Consider the following 13395-nt stretch of genomic DNA (forward strand, 5'->3'; position numbering starts at 1 on the left):
ACAGATTTTTAAAACTTGATAATGCACTGTCTGCACATGCGTATGGATGAATTTCAGTGTGACGTTATTTGTTTACTTTTCAACAGTAAGGACTTTGGCTTTGGCATTTGTGTGGCAAGAATAAAGACGCCAGGATTTGGCGATTTTTTCTGATGGAAATATTGTTTAAGGTTCTTTTTGCTGACACGCAGATATCCAACCAAAAGAGGTTACCCCTAAGAATGTAAACAAAGAAATTCATCTCTAACTATTACTATTTACTATAGCTCTTGGTCTAATTCTTACATTTTTATACAAGTTATCATCTGATAGCAACAGGAGAAACATGGTGGTCTGGATGACAGGAAATTTAAACAGTCTAATAGATGGAACTGTAATGTCTGTAAATCCATTTTTGGTCACCGATACATATTTAAACACCGTTCTCATGGTGTTATGCATTGACTTATATAAAATAGTTGCCATTAAAAATAATGTGGAAAAAACACCACCAATAACTAAAAAGCATCTGATTTCTAGTAACATACTCATGTGGGTTGCTTTTAAGACTTTTTTATTAAGAGTTAAAAATTACATATTTGTGTAAGTTTATTTCAAAATCTACAAAAAGTGCTGACAATTTTTATCTTTATATACATGTTAGTTTTACTATTGAATGGTCCTCTCCATTTGTAGAAGACTATTTAAAAGTGTTCATAGAATTATAAATTTTAACTAATGTTGTATTCTTGTGTTACAAGTGTCGGTAATATTGTGCTTGGTGGCAAAAAATATTTTTAGTTTGTAAGCCTCTTGTTGTTGTTTGTTTTTCTTTCTGATAACCTTATCAGAATTATATGTTAGTAAGATATATATTTACATTTTTTTCCTAAATGTCCTGTAGATAGTTTAGTTGTTAATAGTTAATTAGTAAGATGGTCAAAATTAGGCTTATTTTATATAATACTTTGTAAATTGAGTCTTGGTTTCTTTAACAACACTTTAATTGCCATTTCCTTTGTGATTTCATTTCATGATGACCAAACAATTAGTGTAGTGTTTTTGTGGTATATTTTTAACAACATTATTATATCATTTGTGAATTTAGATTAAATCACAAAGATCCTTACAACAATATCTAGAACACAGAAGATGCCTTTTAAATTTCGTTTTTGTGGCAAGGCTGAAAAAGAAACTTATAGAGTACTTGACTATGCTCATAACAACCTCCTTAATGTTCCAACAGATATATATGAACATGCACAATCATTAGAAGAGTTGTACCTAGATGCTAACCAGTTGAAAGATTTACCTAAGGTGGGTGTGAACTTGTCAAGCATTGATTTGTAGATTTGAATATTATGAACAAATAACCAGTGACAAAAATAACTTCCTTAATTTACTGTTATTGCTAATTCAGAATTAAAGATAACAAAAAGGCATTAAAAACAATTGACCAATAGTTGAGTTGAGAAAAGTATTAGCAACCTAAAAATCAATCCTGGTCAGTGGATCATTAGTTACAGGTCTTATTAGTAACAGGTCTCTCTATCCAATCTGTTGCTGCATAGATGCATTATGTATTAAACATTGATCTCTTCAAAATCATGAAGGGAGTAAAAGCGTTTTTAGGCAAGAAAAGAGGAGGATTTTAAACAACATTTTTAAACAATATTAAAGATGAAAAAAAATTAGTAAATAGAAAACTAGAAAATTCATCACTCAAAAAGACAAAGCATTCTTGCAAGAAAAATAGTCATAGCTTGCACACAACTACATAAATCCAGACAACTAAATTTGAGTTGTGACTACTATTAAAAACAAGTGGTAATCACCAGATGAAAGCAGGACACTATTTGTCTGTTTTCCATGGCAGGGTGTCTAGCCTCTAAAAGGTTTTGGTAATATTCAGTAAATGACCTTGAATTTGATCCAATAAATTCGCTCTAGACACCCTATGAGGAGTGCAGTGCTGTTCATGAATCTTGTTCTGCCTTACTGGGAGGAGCCAGAATTTCAAAAAGCCTTTTATCATTCTATATTAAATTTGTTGTGGCGCTGAGATTATAGAATTGGTGTGAAGGGGAATGTATGAACTAAAACTGAACAGATAAATGGAAAGTAAAGTTTCACATTAGTTGTTTCTATTTGACTTGTTTCAGTTGGACAGAATATGTAGAATTAGCCAGCCCATAGAAGGTGTTTGACACTTTATTATTTACATCCAAAATACCAGACCACGAATGCTCTTATTAATTTAATTTATGTTTTGAAAGCAGTTTGTAGCAGGGCTACATTTTAAGGCTTGTTCTTTGGACCTCTCTATTTATTTATGAACTAATTCATTTTCGGACTACTCGATGTATTTTTCTTCTTCGTTTCAATTATGTTTTAATCGTAAGCACAAAACTAGTACTCACTCCATTTGTAATTTTAAAATTTCATGTTTTAATATAAGTCAGTTTGTTTGAGAGAAAAAAACGAGGGTTTTTTGAGAAATTATAGTCTGTAATCTTCTATAGCTTCACAATTAAACACTGTCAAAATTTGCTATTTTCAGTTCAATCGTATCAAACATATTCTAACGTATAGCTGTTTTTAGTTTGTTTATTTATGAAAGAGTTAAAATAACTGGATTCATGGCTTTATACATGTCAACATTAGATGTTAATGTATGACGTGAATGCTACATTTAGGAATTGAGGTTGCGTACACATAGGTGTACTGGTTATTTTAAATAAGTTATTTCTTAATCAATAATGAATAACTTTTGTTGAAAGTTATTTCTGTTATAATTTTAATTATTAAATGAGGAACACATCATTTTCTAAAATAAATTTTCTAAAAAAAAATCATTTTTTAAAATAAAATATATACTTGAATAACCTGAAGCTGTTCTTTTGCCACTTTGATGTAAAGTGTTTGTTGTTGTTAATTCTGATTCAACTTATTATATTTACTTTTAAGAAAATGGCTCATAATTTCACAAAAAAAAAATAGATTTACTAATTTTATTATTAAATTTTTTTGTCTCAGTGGTAAATTTTAAATTTATTAATTCCCCAGTTTGCTTGTAATAGATAGTCAGTGAAGAAAAGCTTAAATTATTGTTGTCAGCTGTTTGTGAGTTTTCCTAAAATTGTTTACAAAATAAAAAAAATTAACAAAAATGTGTTTCAATTTTGTTATAATTTCTTCAGCATTGTTTGTTTTAGTGCAATGTGTCATTACAGGGAATGTTTGGTTGCAATATATGATTAGACAGATGTTTTGACAGTCAAATTAGTTGTCATTTTTAAACTGAAATAGGAAATGAAAATAATTTAGCATGACCATCTTTCAGACAACTGACAAACACTATTAGTTTCAAAAAAAGTCAATGTTTTTTAAAATAAAAGTTAATTTTTTCAGGGTGCACAACAAAAATGATAAAGTTAACTTTATAAAACGTTTTGCAGAAAGACTTAAGACAGTATGAAATATTACACTTTTTAAATGTTAAAGATAGCATTTGGAGGTTGTGACCCACACGTTTTTGAACAGATTGGCTTGTCAATATATCTAGTAGAAAAACAATGTTTTTGTAAAAATGGTGTTAATAATTAATCAGGCTAAATTCTTTATCCTTTATTTTATTTTCTGATCTTCAAAATGTTGTTGTTGTCCTAAAATGAGTAATGATTTCATGATTGAATTTCGTAAAATACTCTTTGACTCACCCCTCTTCCTGTTTTTGTTTGTCCATACTCTGTAATAAAGCTTTCAACGAACATGTGGTTTTATTATTAAAGTATGCCGGATGAGCTAAAACTTGATTAACATTTTGCTCCTTAAGTTAATTTGTAAGGGCTGAAAGAACTTCAAAATTTATACTCTGAACCAAGCATATCACAAGTGTAAACAAACATACTGACTGACTGACTGACTGACTAACTGACTGACTGACTGACTGACTGACTGACTGACTGACTGACTGACTGACTGACTGACTGACTGACTGACTGACTGACTGACTGACTGACTGACTGACTGACTGACTGACTGACTGACTGACTGACTGACTGACTGACTGACTGACTGACTGACTGACTGACTGACTGACTGACTGACTGACTGACTGACTGACTGACTGACTGACTGACTGACTGACTGACTGACTGACTGACTGACTGACTGACTGACTGACTGACTGACTGACTGACTGACTGACTGACTGACTGACTGACTGACTGACTGACTGACTGACTGACTGACTGACTGACTGACTGACTGACTGACTGACTGACTGACTGACTGACTGACTGACTGACTGACTGACTGACTGACTGACTGACTGACTGACTGACTGACTGACTGACTGACTGACTGACTGACTGACTGACTGACTGACTGACTGACTGACTGACTGACTGAACTATAACTGGCTGACTATAGGAACTATAACTGGCTGACTATAGGAACTATAACTGGCTGACTATAGGAACTATAACTGGCTGACTATAGGAACTATAAATGGCTGACTATAGGAACTATAAATGGCTGACTATAGGAACTATAATAAAAGAAACAATGTTGGTTAGTATGCTCCATACGTTTTAAAAGGGCATAAAAGTTTTCTTATTTCATGGATGATTTTTGTCAATACTTTTGTTGAATTGTGAGATTTAACCTATTGTGCGTGAAGGTGCAGCAAGTGTCTATGGTCTCTTTTACTAGGGGTAAATGTTTTTAAATTTTAAAAAAAACTGACATCTAGACAATAACATCGGTAATAAGACACTTTACCCCCTTCCCCTAATCAACAGAGAAGGTTAAGATTTGCTGTTTAATTTAGTCTTGAAATGCTACCTGAGAACATGTTCTATCATCAATAATTTTAAACCAAAATATTGTGTTTCCCTTCATATTTCCTTGATTTTTTATGATTCCATTTTTTTAGATATGGATATATTTCATTTTTTTCTGTACTTTTAGTATTACTACCAATCTCAAACCAAACATCTGGAATTAAAAGCTGTGAATTTTAAATTAGGTCAAAAAGTGGGAGGTACAAAAATGTGCATCAAAAAATATACAGTTTAAAAGCAAAAATCTTTTTAATTTGAAAAAAATGTCAAAAAAAAAACAATAAAAAAAAATTCTGCATTTAAAGCTGGCTGTTAACATTGATATTCAATTGTCTCATGCCTTTCGGTTTCTCGTTTGTTAATAACGTTTAATAAAACAAGACCCTTACCTTAGTTGAGGTATATAGGGACAGAGATTCAAACAATGTAATGTATCAATCCGTATTAATTTGTGCTATTTTTAGGCTTTGTTTACGCTCCAGCATCTAAAGTTACTTAATAATAATTCTTGTGCTATTTTATTTTAGGCTTTGTTTACACTCCAGCATCTAAAGTTACTTAATAATAATTCTTGTGCTATTTTATTTTAGGCTTTGTTTACACTCCAGCATCTAAAGTTACTTAATATTGGAGACAATGAGATTATTTCTTTACCATCCAATGTATCCAACCTAGTTCATTTAATTGAATTTGATATTAGTAAAAATGGTAAGTGAAGTATTGAGAGTGTTTTTACCTATTTCTTTATATGAATAGCTTTTTAACAGAAAGATGATTTTTCAAATTGTCTTTGCATTGGATTTTCAACCGATTTTTATATATGCTTTTGAGGTCTGTTTTTAAAGTTTAATAACTGATTAATTGTGAACGATTTTCCACTTTTTTCCTCCTTCCTTTACTGTGTTTTGCATGGATTTTGGTACTATATTTTAGGGTTTTTGGAATTGCCAGATAGTATAAAAGGAATGAAATCTCTGCAACACTTTGATCTCAGTGTTAATCCCTTGGGAAGGTAAATACACCCTAATTTAACAAAACGGGGTTTGTTATCGTTTAGATTTTAAGATTCAAAAGTAAACAAAATTTTTTGTTTTTTTAGACTACCTGATGGATTCACAATGCTACTAAATTTAACACATGTATACTTAAATGACACTTTCCTAGATTTTCTTCCTGCAAATATTGGGAGGTGATTATTGTAATATTTAATTTTTTCATTGTTTTGTTTATTGATGTATTGTTCATTATTTTTTTCTTTGTATTTCAGGATGGCAAAACTAGAAATATTGGAAGTCCGTGATAATCATTTGACAATGATTCCTAAGTTAGTAATCTTGTTTTTGAATCTTATTGAATTTTAACTTTGTCATTTGCAACATTTATTATTAAGTTTATCTTTCATCAATAAACAAGTTATTTCTGCCTTGGTTTTATATTTAGTTCTTAAATTCCTAGATCAATGAGTCGGCTTCAAAATTTGCGAAGACTTGACATTGGAAATAATGAATTCAGTGAACTGGTAATTAAGTTGGTTATTACACATACTGATTGCAGTTACTGAGGTTTTTGTCAATGACTAAATTCTCCAAATATATATAAACAAGATGTGGAACCAAGACTTTCTTTACCATATTGAAATGGTTGAGTGCATTACAATTTTTGTGGCAAACTCACCTTAGGCAGACAAAGAATGGAAACTTATAAACTTGAAATATTGGTTACTTAAACAAAAATGTTCGACAAATAGTTAACCACAGACTAATTTTTGGTATATCATGATGACTTTATGGTTTCTGTTAACTAATTATTGAAATTTGCTAATATGTGAATTGTTTATTTTACATTCCTCCTCTTTAGCCTGAGGTTGTTGGGACATTTTCAAGTTTAAAAGAACTTTGGATAGATGGTAACAAAATAAAACAAATACCACCAGTAAGTTATTTACATGGTCGAGGAAATAACTCTTTATTTCTTAACTACAATATTGTTTCGTCAACTTCCATACACATTGCTTTCGTGTGTGCATTAACATGTATTGCTAACAATATTCCACAGAAATTGGTGTGTGAATTAAGTCTACATTTTAGACAGTTTGATTTCTTAAAAGTTGATGTCCAGTCATCTTTTTACAACCTCTACTTTATATTTATGTCACTGTAAGCAATATTTATTTAATTAATTTTTTAGGATATTGGTAATTTAAAGAAGTTGGAATACCTTGATGCAACTGAAAATGCACTTGAATGGATAGCTGACGAAATTGGAGAGTGTGAATCTTTAACTGATTTACATTTGACTACCAACAATATTATGGAGCTACCTGAAAATTTATGTATGTATTATATGAGTTATCTCCTTCCTTAAAATGCTATTAGATAAATGGTTATCTATTTCTGTATTTTTTTTACTGATGTGGTATTACGCATTTGCCAGATGACAGCATCACTGAATACTGTTGTGGATCCCCATGGTTGCCTTTTACAATAAAATGATATGAAAAATTTTTGGGAAAAAAGTGGAAGTATTTACATAACCAGGCCTGTAATTGTCAAAATTTTTTCCTGAAAAACCTAAAAATCTTCTAAAAAGAGATAGCTACTAGTTATTTAACATGCCGAACTAAAATATGAATTCTATTTAAATATATTGTGACAAATGAGAAATTTTATTCAAATTTACCTATACTAAATTTACCTGCAATGAATCAAATAATCTGTAAAGAATTTATTGTTCCAACAAAAACATGTGTGACCTCGTACATGTTTTAAAGCTTGATATTAGACAAAATTAAAAGAGTTAGATAAGAAAGTCAAAGAATTCAACAGTTTCTCCATTGTATTTATTAGCATAGTTTAAAATGCTTCTACTTTTACTTGGTATGGTGTTGTTAAATACGGGTATTATTAACATAGAGATTGTATATTTTTGTCAACTTTTAGGTAAATTAAAAATGTTGGAAACATTAAAAGTTGATGATAATCATTTGACGTATTTACCAACATCCATAGGAGGGTAAGCAGTGTTTATGTCATGTTTTTCTCAATGTTGGTATCTTTATTTATATTCAAACTTTAGATGTTTTTTATTATTGTGAGAAGTGACATCCCAGCTGTCTCAAAAACAAGAAGTACATAAAATAGTGTTGTAATTGTCATTCTTTGTGTACATGGAAACACACCTTTATTTTTCATGTTTTTTCATTATAAATCTTTTGCTTGTTTTCAGATTGTCAAATTTAGAAGAATTAATATGTTCAAGTAATGAATTAGAGGTAAAATAACATTATTTTACCTACAGGAAACCCTCTAATAATGTCAGCCCTTAAATATTTAAAAGAATCACCTTAACCTCTTCTAAAGAAAAACAAAGTATAACGATCTGGCATGTTTGGTCATGACTGGAGACTTATGTTTTAAAAATCTATTTCGAAAAATATTGCAAAGATTCTGTATTATGGTTTAACCAATATTTTTAGGTTAATATTTTTTTGGGAGTCAAAATGGTAAAACAAATAAATTGCAATGCAGGAATGTATCACACAATAAATAATAGTAAAATAAATAATAAATAAAAATAAAGCTTGCACAGTGCATAAAAAAGAGGGAATCTACGTTTGTCTCCGAAAATGAGCAATACGAAAAAGTTAAGGGCATAACAACAGGGATAACATTTTTATTTTGTTGACCGTGTTAGAAATATTATGTTGCAACTTGTGTAAGATCTATTACCTTCCCTTCTCTTTATGTCTTCTTCCTCCTTAAAATTTTAAAAAAACTGCTCTATTTAATGTTATTTTAATTCATAGACCCTACCCCCTGGCATTGGATTGCTACGTAAATTAACCACATTAAATGCTGATGAAAATTACGTGGAATACCTACCAGATGAGGTAACCAATGTTTTGAAGATAGATTCTATTGAAAGAACGTTTCAAACTAAGAAGTAATTGAAGAGTCAACATTTTCTTTACATGTGTTTTTAGATCGGCAGTTGTATCAGCTTAACTGTTGTACTACTTCGTCAAAATCGAATTCAAAATTTACCAGACGATTTTGGTCGACTCTCTAATCTGACTGTATTGAATGTCAGTGCGAATGTGTAAGTAATTTCGCAATTTACCTCAGAGGAGAAGAGTTACCGTAACCTTTTATCACCTAAACAAAAATGGTTGCTGTGACTGAAGCATGTTTTCGATATATTTAAAATAAAGACTAAACACTTTTGATTTGAACACAAAGATAAGCACGCTAAGCAATTTAGCTAGTCCTTGTTTTACATTCCTTGGAACAATAAATAAAAAATGTGTGTATATCAATTCTTTTTTTCTTTATGTAGGTTAGAAAATCTTCCATACTCACTTATGAAATTAAAAAAGTTGAAAGCCTTATGGTTGTCAGAGAATCAGGTTTGTTTTTAGTTCTTTTAAACCTCAAAAGTATCTGATTAAAAAAATACACGATGACAGATAAGAAGGTGAAGACTTCGTTAACCCAAATCAATTTCCATCATGTTTTTTTGGTCTTGTGGGTTTTTCCTGCACGTAGCTTCTCCTATTTATTCGCAGGATCCTCCATGATCAATGATTAAATTGCCAATAGGAACTAAAAAGGCTGTCCTGGGTAAATTATGGACATAATTGACACAACAGAAGATTATTGCTACAGAGATTATAATTATTTATATATTTTATAGTTAATTAACATATGCTTTGCTATGCTATACTTAAATAACGTGTAATAGAAATGGTAATGTCACTTGAATACACTTTTTGTGTAAAAAATACGTTGGATTACATTTGATTTGGTGTTTAGGCGAAACCACTTATTCCACTACAAACTGATTGGCATGCGACAAATGAGAGGAGATATCTTACTTGTTATATGTTCCCACAACGTCCGCTAAATGATATGTATGAAGAAGGTAATAATTTAACATAAATTAAACAAAACATTTTAAACCTTACAAACAAACAGAAGTTGTATGAACTGTCAAGGTGACAAAATTTCAGACTAATAAAAGCCCTTCGTAGCGATGCTGTATGTTTACTGTCCTGTGTTTTTGTCAGGTAATAAACGCGGTTATCACGTCTTTCTTCTTTCATAGAACCGAACTTAGTAGAACAAAGTTTTCACGCATCATTGTTTGAAGAAGAATGGAAAAAGCGTACTTCTGTTCTGTTTGATGTAGAAGAAGAGGACCCACAAGTGGTAAGTTCCATCAATATTTATGGCTGACTGAGTGGCTGTCTTAGCTTGTCGTAGATGTAGAACTATACCTTAAATAATGAGGCAAAAGTATTTTCTAATATTACTACACGTCTTCCTGCACTTTCTACCCTCAACCTTAAACAGTTGCAATGATTGAACGTTTTTGTGTCTGTAAGGGTTAGACTTGAGATTCGGTCGAAGCTAGAGATGGCGGTAGAAGTCTTCGTTTTAATATCTCACAGCAGCAAAGTTAAATATTTAAAATGAATACAATATGATGTTTGTTTTCTTTCTCTCGCTTACAGGTTCGTTTAACAAGACAACCAACACCATTCCCAAAAGACATACGCGACAGAATTACTAATTTTCGCAACCAAGCCATTGCTAAAGGACAAGTGAGTGGCAACCACATGGGTGATCACATCATCCCGCATCACCCATACCACCCAAAAGATGAAGTTGAGGCGAAGGTTCATCCAAATGTAAGTCCTTCACTATTATCAATTTTACCCGGTGTCTATAAACTTTTAATGACACCCTCATCGAAGTGGTTGAAGTAGTAGTGTTTGATCTAATTGAAATACTTTCGCGATATGTAACACAATACTTCATTTACATTTTGCTAATCGACAAAGAGAAATTCGAGGGAATAGAGAGAGGGTTAGTTATTTAGCATATCCAATTGATTTAAGATCTATATTTTAGTCCTCGCTATCTGTCTGTGCGCCAATTTGAAAGCCATAGGTTTTGTAATAGAAAACGCCGTTATATCGCACATAACCCCCGTCCAAGGAAATTTCATTACTTCGTTTAAACAGGCGAGCATAATGCACGAAGTAACGGTGCGGAAGTTTCCACAGGCTAAACGTTAGTATCTCATGATAGTATTTCCATAGTAACTTGAATAGAGCAACTGTTAAAAATTATATTCTGTCTGATTGCTGTAGAGACCCGCCCCACCCATCGATCCTGCTTTGGATGCTATGGATGCGCCCCCGCCCGACAACCAACCCTACACCGCTCATCAAAACTTGAAACAACCACAGCATGTCACTGAAGAAGAAAGACTACTCCTCGAACAGTTAAGAAATTCTAGCATACCACGTGACCCCAATGCGGAACTGGAACGACAACGAATGCAAGACGCGTTACGTAAATACCAAGGTGATGTGAAAAGACTCAACGAAGGAGGGAACACTACTGGTGCTCCTAGAGCGATGAATTTCTCAGTACCCATTGCTCCATCACCGTTGGCAAGTCGCCACTTCAAGGACGATGATTCTTCCTCGTTTGATGATTTTGCTGTGGATGGAAAGAGAGGGATAAAACTGAGTTCGGATTCTGGTCTGGGTAGTACTGATCTGTGTGAAGAACAAAACTCGTGGAAAAATGGTTAGTAACTTTATCTTGTATATTTTAAATATTTTGAAGGATTTTAATGTCCGATTTGCTGAAATAAACCTGATCATTGCAGACAGAAATATCAACATGTCTTCATTTTTTAGAATATCCAACAATTCCTGAACAAGAAGATGTTGTAAGTTGTTAACTTGTTTTTGTATCGACAAAACTCGACGCAACTTATTTCTTACTTGGTTCCTGTTAGATCTAAAAATAAAATGTTTTATTACGAGAGTACGGAAAAACAGGCGTATCATTACCATTTTTTGCCTCGAATTCACCTTTTTCTAAAGCTTATCGAGGCTGAGCGCCAAAGCATGCTTGTAAAGAAACGTACTTTATTTGTTTTAGATTCGTGTGACTATCAACAAAACACCCCATCTCGGCTTTAGTGTGTCGGGAGGTGTGGATGCTCCTGGAAATCCCTTTCGGCCTGACGATTACGTAAGTAAGCATACGCTGCTGAAATGAAAGTGGCCCAGGGTCTATAAGCATTATAAATGACCCTGGGTTTTTTTTATATAAATATAACAATGTTTTATCGCGCAAAGATGTAAGAACTGTTGTAAGAATAAATTGGTTTATTTTTTTAATTATTTATTTAGGGTATTTTTGTAACCAAAGTATTAGCAGATAGTCCGGCGTCGAGTTTGCTTCAACCAGGAGATAAAGTACTTGAGGTAAGCTATGTTTTTTGTTTTTTTAAAAAAAATTGTTTGTCTACTAACCACACACGTATACTGCCTTCCTGTGAAAAAACTTCCTGCTTATGAGAATTTGGCATTTAGCCAGTTGTTCTCTTTATATTTTCATGCTTTCTCACATCCAAAGTTAAGAGCTGCTTAAGATTTATTTCATTACAATTTTAGGTTAATGGTGTCGACTTCAAAGAAATTATCCATGAAGACGCTGTCAAGATATTAAAGGCTAGTGAAAAAGTCGACTTGCTTATATCTCGAAGACTAACAGACCAAACCTAACGAAGTGTATGGTTAATCGAGGTTAATATGCATCTCCTGCAACCGCCAGGCTAACAAGAACGTCAATAAAGCCAATGCCGAACAGTGGCCATTATTTTAACTCGTTGACCCAGAACACAGAGTGATAATGTATATAAGAACTCGCTGAATATTCCGCTTGAACAAGGTTGTTGCATGTTGTTGAATCTTTGCGTGAATGGTTGTTCAAGCAGAACATTTTTTTAATTTATTATATGTAATTTATTCCTACTTTCATCACTCACACTTTATGTAGCAGTCTCGATTACCTCAAATACCTGTTTTTTCATGTTTATATCGAATTTCAGTCACGGAGATTTGAGTTGATGAAGGAGATGGAGATATTGTCAACCTCGATCCCAGACAATATGTCCTGGGAACGGGGTTGAAGATTTTAGCACTTGTATAAAAGAGAGAAATTAATGTTTGTTCTCCATTTCTGTTATACGTTTCTGGTATGACGCAATACCTAAATGGTGCTATAGTTATCTCGTTCCCAGCCCTTTTAACCAGTTTATATAGGCGTAATTAAGTGAAGCGTTGGGGAAATGGGGACTAAATGTTTGCACTGATGTATTTTACCTAAGAAGTATAAGTTTTTTTTTATCTTCAGGAAAAACAGGCATTAAAATATTAAAATATTATTTTTCCATAAAATATATGTATAGGATAAATGTTTATAACGTATTCATTTTAATGATATCTAAACGGCAAGTAAATTATAATACTTTTGTCATTCTAATCCACATAACCCAACAAAACAAACCATTCAATTTTGTACCTTCTTACGATTTTTTAAAAACAATTTCAATGTATGTCTGATTGATATTTATACCAAAACGAGCATAGGCCTCATCAAAACATAGAAACAACTTTAACGGCTTAAGTGAGCTATAAAGTATAGTCCCGCAGTGAAACCCTCACAATAGGACAACTATGGCCATACCCAAAAACAACTTTAAC

General features: G+C 32.3%; 1 protein-coding gene across 1 annotated transcript; it reads left to right on the forward strand.

The window, feature by feature from the left end:
• The first annotated feature begins 513 nt into the window (after positions 1-513).
• Positions 514-13157, forward strand: LOC130630672 (erbin-like). Its single transcript, XM_057444246.1, has 21 exons — positions 514-1296; positions 5417-5534; positions 5760-5838; positions 5926-6015; positions 6094-6150; positions 6282-6345; positions 6684-6758; positions 7014-7158; positions 7766-7838; positions 8052-8097; positions 8632-8715; positions 8809-8924; positions 9162-9231; positions 9638-9746; positions 9930-10033; positions 10339-10515; positions 10981-11425; positions 11539-11570; positions 11786-11878; positions 12040-12114; positions 12304-13157. The coding sequence occupies exons 1-21, from the start codon at positions 1132-1134 to the stop codon at positions 12412-12414; spliced, it is 2328 nt and encodes a 775-aa protein (XP_057300229.1). The 5' UTR covers positions 514-1131; the 3' UTR covers positions 12415-13157.
• The last annotated feature ends 238 nt before the right edge of the window (positions 13158-13395 follow it).

The sequence above is a fragment of the Hydractinia symbiolongicarpus genome, chromosome 2 (assembly GCF_029227915.1).
Source record: "Hydractinia symbiolongicarpus strain clone_291-10 chromosome 2, HSymV2.1, whole genome shotgun sequence".
Lineage (NCBI taxonomy): Eukaryota > Metazoa > Cnidaria > Hydrozoa > Anthoathecata > Hydractiniidae > Hydractinia > Hydractinia symbiolongicarpus.